Genomic DNA, 27,136 nt, shown 5'->3' on the forward strand with positions numbered 1-27,136 from the left:
ATATTTAGATGATGGCTCCCCCAGAGGCATTTATTATTGTTTTTGATATGAAAATTCCTCGAGAATGATTTACGGCATGCATTTACATTTATGTCATGGTATGGTTGCCCTCGGTGGCCTCGTTCGAGTTTCAAGTTATCTCTAGATCTTTTCCCATGATTATCCGTATCTCTTGCTTATGTTATATTTACACTTACCGCCTTACATACTTTGGTACATATTTCAGTCGACGCATTTTGGGCGTGTGATCATGCCACAGTACGGTAGACGTGGTGTACCTTTCTCGTAGGATACTAAAGTTCGACGAGGGATGTTCGCACTCCTTCTCAGGAGTCGCTGGTCGCAGTCATTAAATAGGATGCATATATATATATATATAGAGAGAGAGAGAGAGAGAGAGTATGGCTATGGGTACATTGGGGCCACTGTCCCGATCGGTTGATGCATATTAGTTCTCTTAGAGGCTTACGGACTATCAGTCAGTGTATAGGTATTTTGTTTGGCCTTGCCTTACTTTCCGACTCAGCCGTATTTCTCGTGTCGTGGCCTCGCCGCCTCAGTTGGCGCATATATGTGTTGTCGGGGCCTTCTCTGCTTGCAGTAAGTTGTTATGATATACTTCTTACTATTGTTATTCAGCGGGCCTCGGCTTACCATGATTCACGTTATAGGGCTTAGATATCACAGTTGGTTCGCTCGGCCCCTTCGGGTGCCGGGTGCCGACCACACCCCCAAGGTTGGGGTGTGACACAAAACCGAAGGGGTACTTGATTACATTCATTCAGACTTATAGGGTCCATCTCAGGTTCCATCTAAGGGTGGACAGAGGTATCTTCTTACTTTCATTGATGATTTTTCACGCAAGGTTTGGGTATACTTCTTAAAGGCTAAAAGTGATGTCTTTGAGAATTTCAAAAACTCGAGACATTAATTGAAAATCAGAGTCACAGAAAGATTAAGTGTCTTCGAACAGATAATGGCTTAGAGTTTTGCAATGAAGAGTTTGACAATTTCTGCAAGATTCAGGGTGTATTGAGACATAGAACTGTTAGGCATATACCACAACAGAATGGAGTAGCTAAAAGGATGAACTATACTCCTCTTAATAAAGCACGATGTATGCTCTCTAATGCCAAGGTGTCTAAGGAGTTCTGGGTGGAAGTAGTAAATACTGTTTGTTATGTTGTTAATCGTTCTCCAACGTCAGTAATTGACTTAAAAAAAAAAACTCCAAATGAGGTATGGTCAGGTAAACCGTCTGATTACTCGTACTTTAAAATCTTTGGATATCCTGCATATTATCATGTAAGTAATGGAAAACTAGAATCTAGAGCTCGAAAAGGTTTATTTATGGGATATGTTGAAGGGTTAAAAGGGTATATAATATGGAGTTTAGATCCTCTTAAGTTTGTAATCAGTAGAGATGTTACTTTTGATGAGGCCTCTATGCTTGATCCCGAGACTTCATTGAGTTTGCGGGACGAGAAAGTTTCTTACAATAGAAATGGTGGAGGAAAATGTATGGGAAACTCAGAGCGGGAGGATCAAGTGACTCGTTGGAGTCGATAATGAAAAAGCTCACAATAGTACTCGAAGGTGAACCGTACAAGATAGCTATTGGAAGTGACAAACGAACTCCGAAGCATAATCGAAATATTATCCTCGACGCTTCGCAAGCTAATCTTGTGGCCTATGCATTAGCTACTACCGAGGAGGAAATAAAGGATCTGGAACCCTCAAGCTATACAGAAGCTACTATGTGTGGTGAAGCTGATCAATAGCGTTTAGCCATGACCGAAGAGATAGAGTCTGCACAAGAACCAGACATGCCATTTGGTGAGTCTACGGAAGGGGAAGAGAACTGTTGGTTGCAAATGGGTCTTCAGGAAAAAGGATGACATTCCTAGTGTAGAAGATGCTAGATACAAAGCGAGATTGATTGCCAAGGGCTTTTGTCAGAAGGAGGGAATCAACTATAATGAGATTTTCTCACCAGTCTTGAAGCGTAGCTCAATTCATTTGTTCTAGCTTTTGTTGCCTATTATGACTGAAGCTTCACCAGCTTGATGTCAAGACTGCATTCTTATATGGTGAACTTGAAGAGGTGATCTTCATGAATCACCCCGAGGGTTTCCTTATTGAAGGAAATGAAGACCAGGTTTGTCAATTGAAGAAATAATTGTATGGTTTGTAACAGTTACCACGACAGTGGTACAAGAGATTTGATGGGTTCATGATTACTAAAGGTTTTTCGAGAAGTGCATTTGGTAGCCGCGTGTATCACATAACAGTATCTGCTAATTCAGATACTTATTTACTATTATATGTTGATGATATGCTTATTGCTGCTAATAGTATGACAGAGATAAATGATTTGAAGAAACTGCTAAGTAAGGAGTTTGACATGAAAGATTTAGGTGAAGCTAAGAAAATCCTTGGAATGGAGATTAGATATAAAGAGCAGTGAGGTACATCTCTCCACGAAAAGAGTATATTGAGAAGGTAGTTCAGAGGTTTGGCATGAATAAATGTAAACCCGTTACTTTACCGTTAGCACAACATTTCAGACTTTCTTCTTTGATGGCACCGCAATCAAAGGAAGAGGTGGAGTACATGTCAAAAGTTCCTTATTCTAGTGCAGTTGGTAGCATTATGTATGCTATGGTTTGCACTCGGCCTGATATTGCTCAAGCAGTGAGTGTGGTAAGTTGATTCATGTCTAATCCCAAAGAAGACACATTGGGAAGCAATTAAGTGGATATTGAGATATCTTAAAGGTTCTTCGAACGTTGGTCTTAACTTTTGTAGGACGAGAAATGAAGGCTTCTGGTCCTTGGTTATGTGGATCGTTTTGCGGTGATCTTGATAGAAGGAGAGATCAACAACGGCTATATTTTACTCTTGCGGTGTAATGCCATAAGTTGGAAGGCAACTCTCCAAGCTATAGTTGCTTTATCCACAAATAAATTGCTGAATATATGGCGCGTGAAGAAGAGCAAAATGAGGCTATATGGTTGAAAGGTTTGGTGTCAAAATTGAGTAGGGTTCAACATGAACCAACTCTACAATGTGATAGCCAGAGTGTTATTCACTTTATAAAAAATCAGAGATTTCATGATCGCACCAAACACATTGATATCAGATTCCATTTTATTCGTGATGTTGTTGAACAAGACATAGTTAAGGTCTTGAAGGTTGACACAAAGGACAACGCAACAGATATGTTGACCAAGGTGGTTCCTCTTGTCAAGTTCAGTCATTTTATGAATTTGGCAGAAGTTCGCATCAACTGATGCTCGGAATGGAGAACGGCAGGGCAAAGTAGAGCTACTAGTATGTACGAGATTTCGGTTAGTGTCTCTTGTTTCCTACACGGAATTAGCTCATGTAGGCTTAGAGACATTGGACTGAATGACATTCAAATGGAAGCTTGAAATTCATCTCGAGGTGGAGATTGTGAAGTTGAAAAGATATTCAAGCCAATTCCTACTCAAAAGCGGAAAGAAATAAAAGGAAACTTTTTTCTTTGTTGGTTTTCGAGTGTCAGGATTTAGATCCTTTCTCGGAAAGGATTAGACCAAGTAGTATAAATACATGCTAGCTAGGGTTTATTAAGTAGGATAGAACATAGAACCTAAGAGTATTTAATATTGTAACTTACTTTCTCTCTTCATATTAATAAAAGTGCCGGCCATTCTCCGTGGACTAGAATCACATCGATCCGAACCACATTAATTACTGTGTTTTTATCATTTCTGTGCTAACCGAACATATAAATAACATAACACTAAAATTGGTTCCAAAGAAAACTTGGATTTTTAGTAAAATGTTGTTATAGAAGATTACTGTTATAGAGTGGTCTAACCGTAGTTAAGGTTCCAACTTAACGTTTTGGCAGATAGGAAGAGATATTTATTTACTTATTCGGATTATGAAATGGCCTCACAATGCGTGGGATGGGATCCTTTTCTATGGACCAACCACATTGCAATGTTGTGATAACAGATGTAGCAACATTGAGACCAGAAACTCTTTGCTCTTTGCCATGTTTATTTTTCCATCTTGTTTAAAAGCCTATTAGAAAGAGGAGGTTTTTATGCAGTATTGGTTGTCTTGTGCATTTCCAACTAATTTATTGTTGTTTCAAGTCCCAGTAAACTTTAGCTACCAAAGAAAGAGATGGTATGTAAACTATAGGAACTGGAATTACCATGGTAATATCAGAGAACATACCTATCTAGTACAACAAATGTCGCATTGATAGTTGTAACCTCTTGTACAACCACTTTCCTTACTGGAGTCCCGGCAGTAATTTTGACTTCAATGTCGACCTAACAATTTATAATAATTTGTAGTAAGATCAAAATTTAAAGGGAGATAAAAATATATGAAAAAATAAAATGCATTGCTTTGGACAGTAACTGGAGTCAACATGATAAAAATAACAGTCTAACCCTGATTCAGCCTGTAGGACTTAAGAACCTTGAAGTCTCTTGTGATATATATTGAAGTAACTCAAATAAAAAAGGCAAACAAGCAGAAATAGAAAGATGCTCATCCCATATACACTTTAAGAATAAAACAAGAGGAAGTTGTCAAGAAGAAACCAGAATACACTATTATAGTAGTCCACCCATACTGATTAGATAAGACATTATTAAAATGCAGTTTCTGTACCAAGTTCAAATACTTTTGGGAGTTGTAATGTCTATTCCTATACTGAACATTTGAAAATTACTTTTTTCAAAAGCAAATCTGTCCTGCATCAGATTAATTTTGAGATTCCATTGAATATGCTACCATACTGATTTGAACTAATTGAAAAAAATACTGTATCATAGTATATCAGACTCAACCCACATGGCCACATGCCCCCATAGAAGCAAGCTAGCTACCCAAGTGGGTTGCAAAAATTTCCAGGATTTCCAAAGGATGACTTCAATGTATACTTCTAGCCGCATCTCTAAGATATATCAATTAATATTTACTTGCAGCACAGAACTACTATGAGGATTAAGTGCATATATTACCCCTTCACCTTCACAGTCTTGGGCACTTTGCATGAGCATGTTCACATATGCATCAACCTTCTTTGTTACCTCTTTTTCGATCTCACGTTCGTGAGTTCCAAAAATGGACAGTGGCTCTGCTTCCATTTGATAACCCACTGTGCACAAAAATGAGTTAACAAACCACACTGTAAGCATCTATAATACACAAGATAGGAAGTCAGCTAAAGACAGCGGTCAATTGCACATCTAACCATTCAGCTAACAGTGGAAACTGCAGTTCCGTCTTCACCATAAAAATGGCATAATATGTAGAAACTACATGTTCTTTATAAGCACTTCAACAGTCACAGGAAAGCAGCAATGTTCATAATATAGTCCTACTGGAGTTATAAACTGTCATGAACCGAAACATGGCTCCCCACTAAAGTGACTTTGGACATTACTTAACAGCAAAAGACAAAACCAATCCTTGATGACAAAAATCTATTTGATCCCATTAATTATCAAAATAGAAAGTTCATCTGCTGAATGAGAAGGGTGAAAATTGAAAGCTGCTATAAGGCGTTACAAGCAACAAGAAAGAGTGAAATACGACTAAAAGATATATCCTTGTTTACATCTTATGGAACTAACTGATAATTGAAGAAAGTAGAAATTTACTGTTCATTTTTAAGAAACTAGTTTATAAAGTTTACAGGACACCAAAAGCAAGTTTAAACATAATAAACTACACCCACATCATAGTCTTATCTAATTCATGAAATATGTTGATATGTCCAATGCAGCATTTTAAGTTTTACCATTTTTATGGCCTGTAGGAGAGAGAAATTTTTGAAACCACAGCACAAAGTTTTAGACATATCCTGAAGGGCGAAAATAGCATCTAATAGGTCAAAGTGCAACCTCACAGAAATAATAATGCATCTCCATATAAGCTTAAAATGGAAAATAAATTTATTCTGCCACATTTGGTCCATCACTTTAACTTGGACATATAAAATTTTAGGCCGATATATTGATTTCAAAAGTTTGAGTTGAGCCTAAAGTTGGATCATATTGTTCAGAGGACTCATCATCATCTGTAGAGTTATGAAAACCCACAGAACTAGAAAATTATAACCTTATTGATAGAGTAAGGTTGTTTAAGCACAACACTCTAAATGTGGACGCCATCTTGATTCATAGGTAGCTACACTTGGTTACCATTAGAAGTTCTACTGTCACAAAATGTAGTCAAAGATAAAACATTGGATTACCGTCCAACTCGAGCACTAAAACTAGCAATCTTGCAATAGAAAAATGGGATAATTGTATGAAAAGGTGAGGCAGCCACTGTTGAATTTTTAAAAGATGGTGCAGTAAAAAGATTGAAAGTATTGATTGAAAATGCCTATCAATAATTTTATTAAGCATAGAGGGCTTTAAATAGCCAACTTGAAAACATAATCAGCCGAAAATCTGCATAACAAGAATTTTAAAAGACTAAAATATCTCAACAAATGAAAAGATCTAATAGAAATTTAAAATTCAAACAAGTAGATTCATCCTAAACCTAAGCAACTTATTGTGCTAAAAAAAATTATTGCAGTAACTGAAAGCAATTTTCAACAGGCACTCACTAGGATGAAGATATTTATGCAAAACCCCGAGCACAATAATTGTATCGCCTGCATGAAGGATGTTACCCTGTGCTCTAATCTCATTGATAGTATGCTTGACTTCCTGCTCAGGGTGATCCCTGGTCGCATCTAAAGCTATAACAATACGACCCGTTATAAGACAATCAGCGTCTCTATGGCTATTATTGTTACCCATGCATGATGCCATTTGTTCCACTTCAAAACAAAAAGTATACTAGATAATTAAATAATCTCAAGCGCTAATAAAGTGTTCTATTTTTGGCAAATTCAGAAGTACTAAAGTACACTCAGTTGATGAGAGTAGTAACTATTGATGAAGCTTAAAGCACATATAAAGGTCTTGGAGTTGCAGCAAAGAAAAATAAAAAATAAAAAAACAGTGCACTGAATAATCAAATGAACATGAGAACGAGAGATGGACAAATCATAATTTCGCGCCAATAAGTTATTTTTTATAAACTTTTTTTTTTTTTTTTTTTTTAATGTTAAAACGATTGCAGTCAAGAAAATTATTTGTCTCACTGTCCAAAAGTTTTTTCTGGGTGATTGAGGAAGAGTAGAGGGGAATAATTATAGTACATTGGTATATTCTCAGTGGATATTCTGAGTATTTTGTTGCGGGAAAGGGAGCCGGCCATGAAGGAGCAAAGAAGAAACTGTGCCAAAGTGCAACAAGACAACAATATTCAAATTTGCTGGACATTTCTTGTGACAACTGTCACCAACATCTTTCTCTGAAACTCCGAAAATGAGAAAAAGAAATCATTATTGTAAATTTTAGTTAGAGTAAGAAATGACAATGGCCGTGGCATATACTCGTACATGCTTGTTCATTGAAAAAGCTCTGCAAATTCACAGAGGGGCAAATTGTTGGAACTCGTGGAGGAGAAATACTCTCAATCACTTAAATTCTTTCATGAAGACAAGTGGAGAATGATTATTCTTCCGCCAACTTAAATAAGTTAAACTACATATAGGTATTTATAGATTTTCTTCTAACATATACCTATTTTAGTACATGTATCATAATTTAATTCTAAACTTTTCCTATTCCCTATTTAATGAATCAAACAAAGCATGTATCTAAAACTAATACATTAACCTTCCTTATTCATAAACTAAGATAATCCACGTATTACGGAAAAAAAAAAAGATCTTTATTTCTTCCAACACAAAATTCACATTTCAACACAAACATGCTGGCAGAGAGAGGCCTCTACCTCTAACATGTTGACATAATTCTGTAACACTGATCCTTGAGAAATCTAGTGAATATGTATAGATAAGTAAATTTCAGAACTCATAAATTTCAAATTCAGAATCCATCAATTTTAAATCTTGAATCAACCTTCGTCGCCATCGGGGAACAAAATTCACATGACTTAATTGGATCTGATATTGTATTCTGGACAACACTCCTTCACATGCTTTGTTAAAATTTCACAATTATATTATGGGACTGAATCTCAAGAGCTAGTTTCATTATGTACTGAACCACCTTAATTTTCTTTTAAGTTAAAGTGGCCTTTTGTTAGCAACAAAAAAATTGAATACTTCTTAAAATTTAAATTTGGAAATGAATACAAAGGTGTTACATACCATACAAAACCTAATTAAAATGGTTAGGTTTAGGGGTGTTCATGGGTCGGTTTTAGGTTAAAACCAAAACCAATCCGATCTAGTCGGTTTCTAAAAATTTTAAAACCAAACCAAACCAAAACCAATCCTTTTCATGTTTTTCCCCCTACAATTAGAAGAGAATTTTCTAACTTTTTCCAACTTATAATTTAATATTATCCTTTCATTGTGGTAGCTATAGCTTTCTTGCATTATGAATAAAATGTAATAGGATTTATGATTTTATTTAAGTGAATCAAGTTTATAAGAAATATAAAAAATAAATCTAGGTAAATCTCATAGTTGTTTCTTTGAATATATGAGTTTGAATTCATGGATTTCTTTTTTAAAATCAGCTTAAAGGCCGGTATAATTTTCATTAGCCTATTAGAGATAGATAAAATTTTGCTTAAAAAGTATATAAATTATTTAAAAGTATTTATAAAAATTAATATATTGTATATATATAATTATAAAAATTATGTATAAAATTTGTCGGTTCGGTTCGGTTTTTTCTTCTGTTTGCTTTTAGCAAAACCAAAACCAAACCAAATATTATCGATTTTTAAAAATTCAAAATCAAACCAAACCAACCCAAGTAAACATCGGTTTGGTTTGATTTTCGATTTTGATCGATTTTTAACCAAACTGTGAACACCTCTACTTTACGTTATTGGTACAATTGGAGAAAATGATCAAAATGGTTGCTTTGTTTTTGTCCTTAATATATGCCAATTGATTGATATGGTCCTTAATGTATAACAAAAGGTGTTCATCTTAGTCCCCAACCCTAAAAACTAACGATTTGTCAAAACGTTATGTTTAACCCTCACAGTACAATACAATACAATACAATACAATACTATACTATACAATAAATGTTATGAAACCATACGCAACCACCATCGAAGAAAAAATTCCGGGACCAAACCAAAAAAACAAAATATTTAAGTTCATCCGAAACCTGACTTAATCTGAATAGTGCGCACCCCTGTGTAGCGATTACTACTACTTGATTAAACAACAATTGCTTCAAACAGTAATAGCAATGATAAACACCCTAACTTGTTAAAGTAATCAGCCATGGAGATTTAGTAGCTTGAAGAAGAAGCTAGATGATAATGAGAAATGAGGGAGACGGTTATGAGAGAACACAACTGAAAAATATTCCATTCAATTCTGTGTAATTATTACAAGATTAAGACTACTTATAGACAGCTAATTCTACATGTGTACATCTCATCATCTAGCTAAATCAATCATTAAGTAACTAACTATCTTGATAACTCCACTACTAACAAACACACCTTCAAGTTAGTTACAGTGGTCCCTACACTAACTATCTTCTACACTCCCCCTCAAGCTGATGGAAGAAAACAAATTTTTCATTCCCAGCTTGGTAATAAGATACTCATGTTGTGGTGTGCACAAGCTCTTAGTCAAAAGATCTGCAGGCTGCTCTCTTGTGCTAATATGCAAAGTTTGAATCAATCCTTCTTGTATCTTCTCTTTAACAAAGTGACAATCAATTTCTATATGTTTTGTTCTCTCATGAAATATAAGATGAGCTGTTATTTGAATGGCAACTTTGCGGTCACAAAATAACTGAACTGGTAATACAATAGCAACACCTAGCTCTTTAAACAATCCAGCTAACCAAGTGATTTCTGCTACTGTTATTGCCATACTTCTGAACTCTACTTCAGCTGAACTCCTTGAAACAGTGCTTTGTTTCTTTTATTTCCAAGAGATGAGTGCATTATCAAGCTTCACCAAGTAACCAGTTACAGACTTTCTAGTTTCAGCACAAGATACCCAGTCAGAGTCACAAAATGCTGTCAAACTTAGTTTTCCGCCTACTGGCATAAACAGTCCCAAACCTGAACTTCCTTTGATGTATCTTTCCACTCTTAATGCTGCATCTGTATGACTTTGTTTAGGTGCATGCATGTACTGACTAAGTACTTGAACCATAAAAGCTAAGTCTGGCCTTGTCATGGTCAAATACAGATATCTTCCCATAATTCTTTGATAACTGCCCCTGTTCTCTAGTAGTGGATCTTTACAATCTTCAGTCTTTTTCGCTGCTTCATCATACTCAACTGAAGTCAATTTGTGATTAAAATCCAAAGGTGTGAAAGCAGTTTTTGCACCAGATAATCCCAATCCTGACACCAATTCAAGAGCATACTTTCTTTGACACATATGTATGTCTTTCTCAGACCCGGAGAATTCAATTCCTAAGAAGTACATTAATTATACTAGATCTTTCATCTTGAACTTCTCTTGAAGATCCTTCATTGCTTGTTGAATCAATTTCAGGGAACTTCCAGTGACTATTAGGTCATCAATATTCACTAGAACTACTACTAACTCCTTCTCTGTTTTCTGGGTAAATAGAGAGTAGTCATAATGAGATTGAACAAAACCCAAACTGATCAAAGCTTCAGTAAGGTTGATATTCCACTGTTTAGGGGCCTATTTTAGGCCATATAATGATTTATGCAATCTACATGCTTTATGCTTAGACTCCTCTTGACTTGAAAAGCCATCAGGAACTTGCATGTACACTTCTTCAACGAGCTTGAAGAAAGGCATTATGTACATCCATCTGATAGATGAACCAATTGGCGGAAGCAGCAAGGGCAACAACTGAACTCGTAATGACCATCTTAGCAACTGGAGAAAAAGTTTCATTAAAATCAAGCCCTTCTTGTTGACTGAACCACTTAGCAACCAGCCTCGCTTTACATCTCTCCGTCTCACCATTAGATTCATACTTCACCTTGAATACCCATTTAAAGCCAATAAAAGTCTTATCTGGTGGCAGGCCAATAATAGACCAAGTATTATTCCACTCAAGTGCAGAAATTTCTAATTTCGTAGCAAAGAACCCGCAAGGATCTTTGCTTGCCTCAGCAAAAGAGTTGGGTTCAATGATAGCAGAATAAGCAACTGCATAACGAGGACTAAGATGATCATAGCACACATAGTTAGAAACAAGATAAGGGCAAAATGGTTTGGCCCCAATGTAATCACTCATCAAAACTGGAGGCTTAAGGGACCTGGATGATCTTCTAGGGTCAGCTGATGGGATAGTAGGACTAGGAGATGATGGAATAGACAAAGATGGGGGAAAGATACTGGATCATAGGAGTTATCTGATGAAAGAATAGAACTAGAGGAAGGAATAGAAGCAGGATTGAAAGAACTAGGAATGGAAGAATATGTGGAAGTAGCATTGATACGCTCAAATTACACCTATGAGTGGCGTAAAGCGGTCGTTGTCAAATATAATAACCCAAACAAGGTTGGGGTCGAATCCCACAGGGAATATGGAGAGAAAAGGGTACTAATTGTATGCAATACAAGTATTTAAAGGCTTTAATCCTATTTCGAATAATTTGAAATATTTGTTGTGTAATGTAAACGAATACTTTGACTTGAATTGTAATTAATGCGAGAGAGACTAAGGTTGTGTTCCCAGCTTTGATTAGATATTATGCTTCAGGTTTCAATGTGATATACTTCTAATGGTTGTTCTAAGAGTATGCACTCGATCTCTTAAGGACTTCCTAATGTTTCCCAATAGTTAGGCCGTATTTCCTCTTTATGAATTTCCAAATGCGAAAGAGTTGAAATCGAAGAGCGACCAATAATGCCAATTAGACTTGTTCTTATTCCTAAGTTAGTCTATTAAACGAGGGTTAACGCCCCGAGTCATTGTTATTCAATCTTATCAATGCTAACTCTTTTTCCCAAGAAAAGTTAGTATAATGGCTTAGGCTAATGCTTGCAATCATTACCTGACGCTAAAACACAAAGATTGAATAAATACCACCAACCATTATGCATATATCAATAGTAGAAACCCATTCACATAATACCCATCATAGGGTCCTCAACCTTAGAACTAAAATTAGCTACTCATCATTTTATTTAACCAAGAAAGCTTAAAAGTTAACATAATGTACTTACAATACTAATACAATGTGGAATGAGGGTGAAGTTGATGCTTTAAATGCTCCAACAACTTCACAAATATCCAAGGCTTAAAGTTAATGCTCCCAAAAGATCTGAATAATTGTTAAAAACCTAACTTTTAAGTATTTATAAGGCCAAAAATCATGCTAAAGTTCTGGACAAAAGCACCCTTCGCGGCATCATTACAGATCGTAACACAAGTTTCTGGCCTCATTTTCCGCATTTTTCACTTATCACCCCCAACTTAGGCTTTTAGCCTCATTTTCTGCATCTTTCGCTTATCAGGCCCAACTTAGGCTTTTAGCCTCTTTTGTCATTCTTTAGTGTCAAGGAGGGACTTGGTGCCAAATGGGTTTATTCACAGAAGGGATGGAGGTTAGTTAACGGCTAATCAAAGAAAAAGTCTATAGGCTCAAAATGGGAGACTAGGGATCATTTTGTACGGCTAGGCTCATTTAAGATAAACAGGCTCTGGAGTCAATACAAAGAAAGCCTAAGATCACTTCACAATCAAACTCTCCTTAGAATTCACGCACGACCAACCGGGCAAGTTCTAGATTACAAGCATCATACACAAATAGAAACTAAGAACTCACAACACAATGGCATAAGGATTGTTTTAATACTCTGACTTGACTTCCGTTTGAAGATTTCACACACATGGACACCCTTTATTTGCAATGTCATTAAAAGAACCATACATGTCAATATCAACAACCCATTCTTGATGTACATCACAAATTATTATTTTTTTCGGAGGGATATCATTGACTTGTAAAACACTTTTATATATGCTAGAAAATATGGACCACCACCACTTAAGTCATCCTTACTTTACTTTAACTACATAGCCTAAACATGCCAGGTTCAACATAAAATAACACCCCTCGGGAAAAGAACACATGGCAAAGAACAGCCGAAGAAGGTCCTAAACACACACTTAATATCACAATTTAAAACAAAAACAATACCAACAAAAACAAAAACAATATCCGATACCAAAACAATACCAACAATACCAACAATTACCCTACACCCCCAACTTAGAAACATGCATTACCACACTCTAGCACCTTGGCTGCAATTCTATTTCCACTGTGATGCCCACCAACCGGAGAATCATGACAAGCCTTCAAAATATCCATCACCTCAGATTCAGCCACACATCTTCTGATCATATTGTTTGCACAAGTCCTGAATAAGTAAGGCTCATCCCAATAATAATGTCGGCAATATCTCAAGAATTTCTTCTTTTGATATGCCCTCAAATCTTCAGGAACAATGCCAGTTACCAAATAATTGGCAATGTCGGCATACCATAGTGCCACATCACTGGAGACTTCCAAGACTCTTTCATCCGGAAAAGTGTCATCAATATCCAGCATATCAATCGGTCTCCCTGCTGCTTCAAGTCTGGAGAGATGGTCAGCCACTTGATTTTCTGACCCTTTTCGATCTTTGACTTCAAAGTCAAATTCTTGTAGCAACAACACCCATCTTATCAACCGTGGCTTAGCATCCTTTTTAGCCATTAAGTACCGCAGGTCAGCATGGTCAGTGTGAACCACTACCTTAGCACCTAATAAATAAGCCCGGAACTTTTCAAAGGCATAAACAATAACAAGTAGCTCCTGCTCTATTACTGTATAGTTCATTTGAGCTCCATTTAGTGTTTTGCTTGCATAATAAATTGGGTGCAAGATTTTGTTGAGCCGCTGACCAAGCACAGCGCCAATTGCAAGACCACTGGCATCACACATCAATTCAAAAGGTAAAGACCAATCCGGGGACACAACAATAGGGGCAGAGGTCAATTTTAAATTTAACTCGTCAAACGCCTTGATGCACTTCTCATCAAAATTGAATTTGGACTCCTTTTCCAAGAGTTTGCACATTGGATTTGCAATTTTGGAGAAGTCTTTGATAAATCTTCTATAGAATCCGGCGTGCCCCAAGAAACTCCGAACCCTTTTTACTGAGATGGGTGGAGGGAGTTTTGAAATCACATCGATTTTGGCATGGTCAACTTCAATCCCCCTTTCGGAAATCTTATGGCCAAGGACAATTCCCTTCTTTACCATAAAATGACACTTTTCCTAGTTGAGAACGAGATTTGTCTCCTCACACCTTTGTAGCACCCGATCAAAATGGTCTAAACATTCATCGAATGAATCTCCCACCACAGAGAAATCATCCATAAAGACTTCAAGAAAGTTTTCAACCATGTCAGAGAATATGGACATCATGCATCGCTGGAAAGTAGCTGGGGCATTGCAAAGACCAAATGGCATTCGGCTGAAAGCGAATGTCCCATAGGGACAAGTGAAAGTAGTCTTTTCTTGGTCTTCCAATGCAATGTTGATTTGGTTGTACCCAGAGTACCCATCCAAGAAATAATAATAAGACTTTCCAGCTAGCCGATCAAGCATTTGATCAATGAAAGGCATAGGGAAATGATCCTTGCATGATGCAGTGTTCAGCTTTTTGTAGTCCATACAAACCCTCCAACCGGTGACAGTTCTTGTAGGAATCAACTCATTTTTAGAATTAGGGACAACGGTGATGCCCCCGTTCTTTGGCACGCATTGGGTGGACTTACCCATGGACTATTGGCAATCGGGTTGAACCACCCCGGCATCTAGCCACTTAATAATCTCTTTCTTTACCACCTCTTGCATCGGCGGATTCAATCTTCTCTGATGCTCAACACTTGGTGAACATTCCTCTTCCAACTATATTTAGTGCTCACAAATTCCGGAGGGAATCCCCCGGATGTCTGCAATAGTCCAACCCAAAGCTCTCAAATGTTTCCTCAAAACTACGATGAGTCTTTGAGTTTGGTCCTCATTCAGAAATGATGACACAATGACTGGAAGAGTAGCATTTGCTCCAAGAAACTCATATCTAAGATGGGATGGAAGTTGCTTGAGCTCCAACTTCGGCGGCTCAATAATTAAAGGTTTTGCTGGAGGAGTTGTTCGTTTCTCTAGATCAAGAGATAATTTCTTGGGCTCATAAGAGTAAGACCCCAGACCGGTGAGTGAGTTCACCGTCTCAATATATCCCTCCATTTCTTCTGCATCAAAATTGACCAAGATGGCTGATAATACTTCACCTAAACATTCTTCTTCCATCTTGAATTCTACCGCTTCATCCACCACAACAAAAGAATTAATGACTGAAATACTTTGATAAAGACTAGGCAATTTCATACCCTTGCTGGCGTGAAAAGTTACCTCCTCATCATTAACCCGGAACTTGATTTCATTCTTTTCTGAATCCATAAGAGCCCTCCCTGGAGCAAGGAAAAGTCTCCCCAGAATAATAGAAGTTTCTTGATCAACAGCACAGTCAAGAATCACGAAATCTGCCGGCAGTAGGAATTCCCCAGTTTGAACAAGAACATCATCAACTACCCCAACTGGCCTTTTGATCGACCTGTCAACCATCTGAAACCTCATGGTAGTAGGTCTTGGTATCCCTAATCCTAATCTCTTAAAAATCTCAAGGGGCATAAGATTTATGGTAGCCCGTTATCACACTGTGCCACTTTAAAAATCCTGCTGCCCTATGGTGCACGGAATGGTGAATGCTCCACGATCTTCCCTTTTTTGTACTGTGGTCTTAGAAATAATAGCACTGACGCGATGAGTGATACCCACAGTGTCGTGTTTCAATGGCTTCTTCTTTTTTGTTAAGAGATCCTTTAAATACTTTGCAAACCCAGGCATTTCTTGGACAGCGTCCATGAAAGAAATGTTCATCGTCAATTGCTTAAGTTGATCATAAAATCGCAAACACTTGTCATCTTCTGTTTTTCTCACTAGCCTTTGAGGAAAAGGCGGTGAAGATTTGAACAATTGAGTCAAAGGGCGTAAAGCGCCAGAAAGTTTTGCCTTCCCCTTTTCATGTTTTTCTCCTTGTGCCTTAAAATTTTCAAGATTTTGTTCCTCTTCAGCTATAATAGGGACTTTCTCCTCTGTTTCTTCCTCCACAATAACATCAGACACATCAGGTTGTGCCTCTTCTTCAACAATTGGCTCAAGATCAATCACCTTTTTATCAGCACCTTAAAGTATTTTTCCACTTCGGGTGCTAATAGCAGCTACATGCTCCACAGAGTTCACCCCACTACCTTTCGGATTTGGAACTGTATCACTTGGTAGTTGTCCACGTTGAGGAGTATGCACTTCTCTGGAAAGGTCTCTGAATTGCGATTCAAGCTTCTGAATGGCAGCTGAATGAGATAGTTGAACCTGAGACATTCCCTTTATTGTACTTTCAGTTCTGTCCTGGTTCATTAGCATTTTCTGCATCATACTTTTCAGCTCCGCAGAATCATTAGCAGCATTGCTAGCAGAGTTGCTAGCTGAATTATCTCTCCACTGTTTGAAATTTGATGCTTGCCCCCTCGGTGGAATGTAAGGGTTAGAGCTTTTGTTGCCATAATTATTGTTATTATAATTCCCCTGATTTGGATTTCCTTGATCATTTCTGCTATAATTGCTCCCTTGCAATTGGTGTTGAGGTTTCTGCCATGGGTGATGGCCCGGACCTTGATAATTTTGCCTTTGATAACCCCCTTGGGAGTTGTTGACATAATTAGCATCTTCATAATGTTGTTACCCATCTTGGTACATCCCCTCAGGGACTTGATACATCCCCTGTGGAGGAGGTGGTAACTCCTCAACAGCATTTACCCCCAGTGCATCCTTTTCTGCCAACTTCTTTGATAATAGATCCACCGTGGTTTGCAATTGAGCAAAGGCATGATCCCTCTCGTGGTTTTCTTTTGCAACAGCGGCTAGTGACGGACTACCATAAGAGAGACTCTCATTATCAGTTGAATGCCAAGCTTGATTGTGGGTGGTGAGTTTATCAAGCAAACGGGTGATGTTGACAAATGACTTGTCCATGAAGCATCCTCCCGCGGCAGTATTGACAGCAATCTGATTCATTGTATCTAAGCCCTTGTAGAATTTCTCGGTGAGAATAGCATCCGGAAACCCATGAGTTGGAGATTGAGCTAGATAGTACTTGAACCGCTCCCATGCCGAATATAATTGTTCCCCCGGGAGCTGTTTGAACTCAAAGATCTTATCTCGAAGTTCAGCCTTTTTGCTCGGTGGAAACCATTTCTTCATAAATGTATTGGCTAGCTCGCTCCAGGTGAATAGAATTGCTGGGAAGCTTTTCATACCATTCCCTTGCTTGGCCAGCCAAGGAATATTTGAAGACCCGTAACCGAAGTGCATCGTAACGAAACAACACCTTGAGATTGTTGAGCACATACGTGCAGGAAGTTCTTCAAATGTCGGAGTGGACAGTCCTCCGAAGAATTTCGAAAATAACCTTCAAGTTTCAGCAGCTGATAGATAAAAGTATCAATTTTGAAAGTAGCATTTTCAGTCCTAGGAGGGACCACAGTAGAAGCATAATCAGCTTCATTGATGAATTCTGCAAATATATTCTCATCTTCCTCCTCTTCTTGTGCAGGTGGGTTCACTTGGAGCCCACCTTGGTTTCCTTGATTTCGATTATGTCTTCCTGCCATGTTCACCTGGTTCACCAAAACAGCAAACAAGGTGTGATGGAATAGAAAAAGTTTTAAAGAAAAGTACACAACAATCAGTAATTTCAAAACCGTATTCCCCGGCAACAACGCCAAAATTTGATACGCTCAAATTACACCTATGAGTGGCGTAAAGCGGTCGTTGTCAAATATAATAACCCAAACAAGGTTGGGGTCGAATCCCACAAGGAATATGGAGAGAAAAGGGTATTAATTGTATGCGATACTAGTCTTTAAAGGCTTTAATCCTATTCCGAATAATTTGATATTTGTTGTGTAATGTAAACGAATACTTTAGCTTGAATTGTAATTAATGCGAGAGAGAGACTAAGGTTGTGTTCCCAGTTTTGATTAGATATTATGCTTCAGGTTTCAATGTGATATACTTCTAATGGTTGTTCTAAGAGTATGCACTCGATCTCTTAAGGACTTCCTAATGTTTCCTAACAGTTAGGCCGTATTTCCTCTTTATGATTTTCCAAATGCGAAAGAGTTGAAATCGAAGAGCGACCAATAATGCCAATTAGACTTGTTCTTATTCCTAAGTTAGTCTATTAAATGAGGGTTAATGCCCCGAGTCATTGTTATTCAATCTTACCAATGCTAACTCTCTTTCCCAAGAAAAGTTAGTATAATGGCTTAGGCTAATGCTTGCAATCATTACCTAACGCTAAAACACAAAGATTGAATAAATACCAACAACCATTATGCATATATCAATAGTAGAAATCCATTCACATAATACTCATCATAGGGCCCACAACCTTAGAACTAAAATTAGCTACTCATCATTTTGTTTAACAAAGAAAGCTTAAAAGTTAATATAATGTACTTACAATACTAATACAATGTGGAATGAGGGTGAAGTTGATGCTTTAAATGCTCCAACAACTTTACCAATATCCAAGGCTTAAAGTTAATGCTCCCAAAAGATCTGAATAATTGTTAAAAACCTAACTTTAAGTATTTATAGGGCCAAAAATTGCGCCAAAGTTCTGGACAAAAACACCCTTTGCGGCATCATTACGGACCGTAACACAGGTTACGGTCCGGCCTTCGGTTCCGTCCTTTGTCAGCTTGATATTAGGTCAATCGTTATGGCTTCTTTCGACGGACCGTAACACAGGTTACAGTCCGTATCTTCCAACAGATCATTGCTTTAGTCTTCAGTGGCCAATGTGTTACGCCATGACGTTATGCCCCGTAACCTGCGTTACGAGCCGTCCTTCTCGGCGTAACACATGTCAATACTTAGGCTTCTTACTGGAAATTTCCTTTAGATTACGGCACACGTACACGTTACGGACCGTCCTTTGTGAGTTACGGATCTTCCTCCTAATCACGTTACGGTGAGAACTCGAGCCGACCGTCCTTTTGCTCCAATTTATCCGTTTTTCGGATCTTCTTCTCATTTCCGTTCCTTAGTCAACCAACCACTACAAAACACCAAAATAACATAAGAACCGATGTAAAAACACTTAAAAACAAGCAACACTTCTAGTGAAAAAGACATAAAATGTGCTGAAATTCACGGCACATCAAGCATAAGAAGAGATGTCATGATATTCAAGAACATCTAGAACAGGAAATGAGGTAGAGACAGATTGTTTAAGATTATGGAATGGAAACACATCTTCTCTAAATTGCACATCCGTGCTAACAATAAAGGACTTAGAACTTAGATTATACAAGTAATATCCTTTTTGAGAGGAAGAGTAGCCTTAGTCACAACTGCAACCCTTTAACAAAACATATCCAAAATAACATATGTAGAAAGGATGTATGATGAAGCACTTAAAAACAAGCAACACTTCAATAAGTACGAAGACATCGACACGCGCTCTCCCCAGAACTTAAGAAGGACAAAGCCTTGAAATCTGAGTGCTCTAGCCATGTCTAGAATGTATTTGTGCCTTCTCTCAACCACACCATTTTTTTGAGGTGTATACACACAAGAACTCTGATGAAGAACACCATTTTCTCTTAACAAAACACATACTTAATGATTGACGAATTCAGTGCCATTGTCTGATTTAAGACATTTAATGGTGCAATTAAATTGTGTTTTAACCATTATGAGAAAATCTCTAAGAAGTACAATAACATTAGCCTTAGTAGTCCTCAAGAAAATCCAGGTGTATCTAGAATGATCATACAACAGTCATAAAGAACCTTTTACCATCATGTGTGGGAACTCTATAAGAGGCCCAGACATCAACATGAACAAGATCAAAGGGAGAGACAGAACAAGAACTACTTAAAGGGAAAGGCGATCTTGTTTGCTTAGCAATAGGACAAACAGTACAAACATGTTCTTTCAGCATAGCATGATTCAAACCACATACTTTCTTTAAGACTCTCAAAGGTGCATGACCTAACCTTCTATGCCATAATGAAGTAAACTCACTATCACTAGATATAGAAAGAGACTTGTAGTCATTGCTACCAGTTTTATTTGTAGTACTACTAGGATGAGCAACAATATTTACACAAGTATTAGCAGATGCAGCACCAGTTTTCCCACATAAATCTTCATTTTTTCCTTTGAAATGTTCTCCTTTTAGAATGTATAAACCATATGCTTCTCTACCAATCCTTATCACCTTCCCAGTGAAGAGCTTCTGAAACAAATAGAAATCATGATAGAAACCAGCTACATATTTGAGTTCCTTAGTAATCTTTGACACTGAGAGTAGATTGTACTTAAACTTAGGGATATATAAGACATCCTGCATAGTCTTATTCTTAAACACAGTTGAATCTCCTGACTTTTTGATAGAGACTTGTTCACCAGTAGGTAGATGCACTTTGTTTTTAAGTGGATCGGTTAGATTGTTTTTTGTGTTGCCTAGTAGTTTTTCATTGTGCACCATATGGTTAGTTGCACCTGTGTCAACTATCCAGTTATAGTCAGCTAGACTAGACAAGAAAGTAGAAATGATACCTAAACCAGATGACTTGGTTCCTGAGGTTCCAACCTGAACAACATTAGCAGCATGTTCTACTTCTTTTCTTTTGTCTAGCATGGTCACAATTTGAGAATACTGATCAGGTGTGATCTAGGAGGTGCTATTGAGAGCTGAGAAAAGGCAGCGTGAGGATAACCCTGATAAGTGCCATAACCATGGGAATAGCCTTCGGAAAAAACTTATTGAGGTGGTGCATAGTGTTGTGGTCCATAACCTTGTGAAAAGTGTGGAACTGGTTGAGAGTTCCTATGGAAGACTGAGCATAATAAGGATGGTTCTGATTAGTAGTTGGAGGCTGAAATTCACCAATAGTAACATTGTTGGCATGTACATTGTTCTTCTTTTTAAACTTGTAGTCAAGTGGATAGCTATAAAGTCTATAGCAATCATCTGCTACATGTCCCTTTATATGGCAAAAATCACACTGCTGATTAGACTTATCTATCTTATTCCTATCAAAGTTGTTCCTATTATCATAGTGATGCTTAGGTTCAAAAGAAGGCCCAGGTTTGAAGTTTTTGCGTGGCATTATGTTACTCAGTAAAGAAGTTAAGTCAACTCCACCATTAGGACCATTAGAACTTCCACCATTGTGTCTCATTCTCTGACTTTCTACATTTAGTATCATAGTATAATCTTGGTTGATAGTTGGAGTTGGAACAATCATTAACACCTGACTTCTAGCTTGAGCATAAGATTCATTTAAACCCATGAGAAATTGCCATAGTTTCTGTTGCTAAAAGTGCTCAGAATATTATTTGGATTCAGAGCATGCATATGAAGGAGGTGGCATTAAGGCCTCAAACTCATCCCTTGGAGCTTTCAATTTCGAAAAATATACAGATACTGAGTCAACACCTTGAGTCACGGTTGCTATCTCCCTATGAAGATGGTATGTTGTTGATGTATTAACCTTGTTGAACCTCTCCTTTAGGTCCTCCCAGACTTTATAAGCATTAGAAGCATAAATCACAGTACTAATCAAATCTTTAGACACTGTATTTACAATCAAAGCTAGCACTATAGCATCACATCTGTCCCAAAGTTCATGAAGGCTAGAGTCATACATTTCTTTCTTACATGTACCAAATACAAAACCTAATTTGTTTTTACCACGCCAAACTAACTTCATAGATTTACTCCATAAGGAATAGTTCTCAGATCCCTGAAGTTTAATAGAAATTAGAACCAAACCTTAAGTATCTGAAGGATGAATGTAAAAAAGATGATTATGATGAACCTGATCCTCTGATTGAGTGGTTTCTTGAGTCTGTATATTAGATACATCTCTGTTGTTGTTATGCACAGTGTTTGCATCATTCACCGCCATTATTACTTCAAAAAATTGCTCGATTCTACAGAGATTGTTAATCAACAACTAAATTCAACAACGAACTAACCAGATTAGGTTCAAATATGCGAGAATCAACCAGAAAACTCAAATTTGAGAGGAGTTTTCTCGATCGAAATATAGCTCGCTTTTAATGTCTTCTTCTTCCTAAACCTAGACTTAAAAAAATGCGGATCTAACGAATTAGTTCTGATACCATGTTAAAGTAATCAGCCATGGAGATTTAGTAGCTTGAAGAAGAAGCTAGATGAGAATGAGAAATGAGGGAGACGGTTATGAGAGAAGAGAACAGAAAAATATCCCATTCAATTTTGTGTAAGTATTACAAGATTAAGACTACTTATAGACAGCTAATTCTACATGTGTACAGCTCATCATCTAACTAACTCAATCATTAAGTAATTAACTATCTTGAACACACCTTTAAGTTAGCTACAGTGGTCCCTACACTAACTATCTTCTATATAACTGATATAATAACGATTACAATAGGAAAATAAAGATAGATAGTAGAAACAGGGAGGGGGGATGAGAGGATATTGTGAGAATTGGGGACGAGAATCATAGTCTTTGGCTAAGGAAAATCACAATTCGTTTGCCCTATTCCTCGCGCAAATTGATAATTATAGCAACTATGTTTCCTTTTGTCCAGTATCTCTTCGACACATGTACCTCAACCTGGATCCCAACAGTAGTCCAATAACATTGTGTTTGGTTGTTTAATCATTTGACCCGAGCGTAAACCATTCCCAGGCCCAAGAGCCTCATTTTGATATGTCCCATTTACAACCCCCTTACAGTCAACAGAGGCTTGTGATAAATTGGTATGATATCAAAGAAGTGTTCAATTTGCTCGACTGCATTATCCTGGCCCTGACTTTCATTTCCTCTCTTTATTGGAGCTAGGCTCTTCTTGTAATTGAAAACCCAACAGCCAGCAATGCTGAGGTCCAGCTGAAATCCAAGATCTGTAACTTGTCTTGTTGTAGGGTCATATAGCACCAGTTGTGAAGTTTCATTAATTTCGAAAATCATCTTATCGTTCTCCCATAAGCCGTGAGGCCAATGAGCACCTGTTTGAGGTTGAACAGTAAGAATTTTGTGCCAACTGCCCTCCTCTTGGTTCATTACCCACACTTCATATATGGATGTCATTGGTTTACCAAGGTTACCGGCTAACATAGCAAGCGAGTTGCCACATAACGTGAGGGTCCCCTAAGGTTCTCTTGGAATATATGGGCCTTGCATCTCCCCAAACTGTTCACTACCCATGTCAAATGACCGTATGTTGTAGATCTCATCTAGGCCATAATAAATTAAGCCAATAATAAACCCCGTTGAGGTAAGTGGCGTCAAGGGGTGAACATAAGGTACGACTGGCATTGAGTTCGGGTGTTAGGTTCCTCCATGAGTTGCTGCATGAGGAATATACATAGGCATAGACCTTAGTGTGAACTCCCTGTACCGGTTCATCCCAGAATGATTTTGACCAATTCAAGGTGAAAAATGGGGTTGCTCCCTCGGCAAAACTGGGATAACCTTATAATCTTGAGTCAATAGGTCAAAACCCAATCCAAATTGATGATCATAGTCCGAGAAGAAGAACTTAATCTCAAAAGGCGCAGGAGGCAGAGGCCAAAACTCTCTGATGCGAGGATTCCATAAACCCAAGCTGACATCGTCTCCATAAAACTTTTTCTGCACTAAGAAGAAGCCATTAACTGGGCCAGCAACACGTGTGAAATCAGAGACCCTTGGAAGCTGAAGGAGAGTTTTATGTTTAAGGGTAACACCTGGAACTATTTTTTCAGGGAGCAAGGAGAATTCAACGGACTTTACGGCGTGTCCTTCATGTGCTACTTTCAAGTTACAAAGTAGACGAGCACAATTGTTCTTGTGATGAAAATGCTTTTCTATGAAACTTGGACTTTTGATGAGAGCATACCAATGCTTGCACACACATTTGAAACGCAAGAGTGATTCCACAGGCAACCTCAGTAGAATATCCAATACTAGATCTTCTGGCAGAGGACAACAAACATCCATACTGGTGGTTGTTTGCCCCCCCAATCTTTTACCTGGAAATATAAACAGAATAACATAACTTACAAACATATTGAAAGAAAACATATATAGAAAACATGCATTCAGAGAATAAAAAAGTGCAATAAAAAAATCAAGCAGCAGCATTAACCATGTGATCAAATTTAGAAAAAAGGGAAAGTTACAAATTCAAAACCAAAATAAGAGGAAGAAGTATTTAGAAAGAAATTGAAATCTAACCTTATAAGCCGATGAAGAAGTGGTATCCCTTTCTTTCTTTGTTAAGACTTGACTACTTGTTACTTTCCTGGGATACTCTACTTCCACACTTTGTCATTTTATACAACTTAGCATAATTTTGCTTAACACTTCAAATCTCTTTCTTATACTATTTTCAAGAATGGGAGTCCAAACTTGCCCTTGTACCTTCCTAAAAAGGGCAAACTTTGGCTTCTTTGAAGTTTGATTCATTTATGTCCCCGCTATTATAAAACTGGCACATATTTGTGCCTTTAATTTGCAAAGTTAGAGTCTGTTTGGATCGACTTATTTTAGGTGTTTTAAGCCAAAATATCTTTTAAGAATTTTTGTAGTGTTTGGGTAAAATAAAAAAGTGCTTTTAAGCACTTGTTTTTAAGCCAAAATGACATAAATAGCAAAAGCCATAAGCTAGAATTTCTAGTTTATGGAGCCATAAGACCACCCAAACGGACTCTTAATTTTTATTTTTTTTAACTAACGGAATCGTTAAAAATAAAAATAAAAATATGAAAAAGGTCCAATTTTTTTTTAAAAGTTGAAAAAGGTCCAAATTTATCTCTCTAGTTTGTTTCGAAATGTTTACATTTGTCTTCAATATAATAATTTGGCTAACATTAACCTTATTCACTAAGAGTTCCATGGTAAACTTGTGCATATTAAAAACTACAAAATGATACTTACAATTAATTGGACCTCCTCTTATTTATCACCCTCCCCTTCCCCCTTTCCTTTAAATTAAGTTTTAAATAGTTAATTTTAAAAAATGAACCATCAAATAGATGTATCGGTATCAACAGCTGAAAAATTTCTTCAGGGCAATTCGCAAGAAAGCCCTCATTTTGGGGTGGTATCTAATTTTTGCCCTTCGTTAGAACCCCTTGATTTGGGGTTCGAACCCCTGCTCAGTTAAAAATTTAAAAAAAATCGCAAGGTAGAGTTTGAATTCTCAAGGCAGGGCTGCCTTCCTGCAAAACTCTACCTTCAAGCAGAATTTTACTACCTTCAGGCAGAGTTTGAAACTCTACCTTAAGGTAAAGTTTGATCAGCTAGAGTTTTGCCTTCAGGCATGCCAAAACTCTACCCTAAGGCAGAGTTTTGTCTTCTTCTTAAATGCAAAACTCTACCTGCAGACAGAGTTTTGCATTTGAGGTAGAGTTTTGTAAACTCTGCCTGTAGGGAGAGTTTTGCAAGCCTGCAGGCAAAGTTTTGCATTCAAAATTCTGCATGCAAACCTCTGCCTTACGATTTTTTTTTTTGTACTGAGCTAGGGTTCGAACTCAGAATCTTTGGGGTATTAGGCGAAGGGCAAAAATTAAAGACTACTAATTTGAGGGGCAAAAATTAAAGACCAGTGCTTTTGAAGGGCAATCAGCACAAAAAAATGATTTCTTCAATGTTGTTGGACTATGGCCCATTATTGATACAGGGTTCGTGGAAACCCTAGAAGGCACAACATGACCGGTCAAGCAACTAAAGAATTGGAGAAAAATAGACAATTGGATTATCAGACATGTTTCTACGTTGACTGCAAGGTCGAATTGCATATATACAATAAATTTTTACCTGCAAAGTTGGCAAAGGAGGCTTGAAAATTTCTGGTGAATTCACATCGAGGTTCCGCAGATGTAAGGAAAGTCAAATTGCAAGACCTTAGAAGACTGTACGAGTTGGCCCAAATGAAACCAACAGAATCTGTCAAAGAATTATTTACAAGAGTTATTAATATTGTCAGTGATATGACAACTAATGGAGAAGCATTAGACCAAGTTAAAGTTGTTGAAAAATATTGCGGTCCTTGAGTATAAAATTTCATACTAAGAAGACGGTTCTTGAGGCCACCAAAGATCGTAACACTTTGACACTTGATGATTTAGAAGGGGAATTAGTGACGTATGAGATGTCCCTGAATCAACAAACAACTGAAACAGTTGATAAGGCGTTGCAAGCAAAGATGAATCAACCTTAAGAAAAAGAAGAAACATCAAATATGGTTGAAACAAATCAAAGAAGTCATAATTTTAGAGGTAGATGAACGGGTGGTAGAGGTGATTTCGAGGCCGTGGTAGAGGTAATTTTTCCTATCAATAGAGAAATGATAATAATTTCAGGAGGGAAGAACAGAGTAATCAAAATTTTCAAAGACATGATAAATCAAATGTTCAGTGTTATAATTGTGGAAGATATGGAATTATCAACGTGATTGTTGGTACAATGAATCTGAAAATAGGGAAGAACATGCAAAGATCAATGAAAATTATGGAGATAAACTAGAGACATTATTATTTTTTAGCTCAGCGACTAAAGAAAATAAAGGGAACGAATGGTTTATTGATTCTGGTTGTAGCAATCATATGTCTGAAAATAAGGAATTATTTGTTGATCTGGATGAATCATTTAAAACTACTGTAAGACTTGGCAATAATGCAAAGGTGTCTGCTGTTGGAAGGGGGAAAATTCCAATTATTTAGAAAAATGGATCTTCTCATTTTATAACGGAGGTGTATTATGTTCCGAGTCTTCATCACAATTTATTGAGTTTGGGGAAATGTAACATCTCGTAAATCCGAGTTAGGTGTGAATGTGAAATAATTGGGGTTTAGATGTCATCTTAGCTATATGGATCCTTTTGGAATGGATACAGGTGTTAAATGATCTTTTCGAAGTCCAACGAAATCAGGAAGTTGGTT

General features: G+C 37.4%; 4 protein-coding genes, 1 non-coding gene and 1 pseudogene across 5 annotated transcripts in view; 1 reads left to right on the top strand and 5 right to left on the bottom strand.

Moving 5' to 3' along the window:
* LOC132035493 (probable serine/threonine-protein kinase PBL18) overlaps positions 1-6,919 on the bottom strand; it is a 15,243-nt gene extending 8,324 nt beyond the window's left edge. The window contains exons 1-3 of the mRNA XM_059425774.1: positions 6,632-6,919; positions 5,031-5,167; positions 4,234-4,331 (exon numbers count right to left, since the gene is read on the bottom strand). Coding sequence (XP_059281757.1) covers positions 4,234-4,331; positions 5,031-5,167; positions 6,632-6,839 — 443 coding nt within the window. The 5' untranslated portion in view covers positions 6,840-6,919. The remainder of the gene's footprint in view (positions 1-4,233; positions 4,332-5,030; positions 5,168-6,631) is intronic.
* Positions 6,920-10,006: 3,087 nt separating this feature from the next.
* On the bottom strand, positions 10,007-10,522 carry LOC132034939 (uncharacterized mitochondrial protein AtMg00810-like). Its single transcript, XM_059425269.1, has one exon. It carries the CDS (start codon positions 10,520-10,522, stop codon positions 10,007-10,009), a length of 516 nt encoding a protein of 171 aa, XP_059281252.1.
* Positions 10,523-15,804: 5,282 nt separating this feature from the next.
* Positions 15,805-17,397, bottom strand: LOC132034941 (uncharacterized). Its single transcript, XM_059425270.1, has 3 exons — positions 16,880-17,397; positions 16,389-16,747; positions 15,805-16,322 (listed from the first exon to the last, which is right to left on the bottom strand). Exons 1-3 carry the CDS (start codon positions 17,395-17,397, stop codon positions 15,805-15,807), a joined length of 1,395 nt encoding a protein of 464 aa, XP_059281253.1.
* Positions 17,258-17,364, top strand: LOC132035670 (small nucleolar RNA R71). The gene has a single exon (XR_009409390.1). It is a non-coding gene; the product is annotated as a small nucleolar RNA R71 (small nucleolar RNA).
* Positions 17,398-21,548: 4,151 nt separating the features above from the next.
* On the bottom strand, positions 21,549-22,124 carry LOC132034942 (uncharacterized). The gene is made up of 2 exons (XM_059425271.1): positions 22,035-22,124; positions 21,549-21,959 (listed from the first exon to the last, which is right to left on the bottom strand). The coding sequence occupies exons 1-2, from the start codon at positions 22,122-22,124 to the stop codon at positions 21,549-21,551; spliced, it is 501 nt and encodes a 166-aa protein (XP_059281254.1).
* Positions 22,125-22,755: 631 nt separating this feature from the next.
* On the bottom strand, positions 22,756-24,191 carry LOC132035494 (F-box/kelch-repeat protein At3g23880-like; annotated as a pseudogene).
* Positions 24,192-27,136: the final 2,945 nt, after the last annotated feature.

The sequence above is a fragment of the Lycium ferocissimum genome, chromosome 10 (genome assembly GCF_029784015.1).
Source record: "Lycium ferocissimum isolate CSIRO_LF1 chromosome 10, AGI_CSIRO_Lferr_CH_V1, whole genome shotgun sequence".
Classification (NCBI taxonomy): Eukaryota; Viridiplantae; Streptophyta; class Magnoliopsida; order Solanales; family Solanaceae; genus Lycium; species Lycium ferocissimum.

Coding starts and splice junctions, on each gene's coding strand:
- LOC132034939 (XM_059425269.1), bottom strand. CDS start 10,522: ATGTACTTCTTAGGAATTGAATTCTCCGGGTCTGAGAAAGACATACAT.
- LOC132034941 (XM_059425270.1), bottom strand. CDS start 17,397: ATGAAGAAATGGTTTCCACCGAGCAAAAAGGCTGAACTTCGAGATAAG. Junction 16,748..16,879: donor GAGGGGATGTACCAAGATGG/GTAACAACATTA, acceptor CAATTATAGCAG/AAATGATCAAGGAAATCCAA. Junction 16,323..16,388: donor TACAGTTCCAAATCCGAAAG/GTAGTGGGGTGA, acceptor AAATACTTTAAG/GTGCTGATAAAAAGGTGATT.
- LOC132034942 (XM_059425271.1), bottom strand. CDS start 22,124: ATGGCGGTGAATGATGCAAACACTGTGCATAACAACAACAGAGATGTA. Junction 21,960..22,034: donor CCACTCAATCAGAGGATCAG/GTTCATCATAAT, acceptor ATTAAACTTCAG/GGATCTGAGAACTATTCCTT.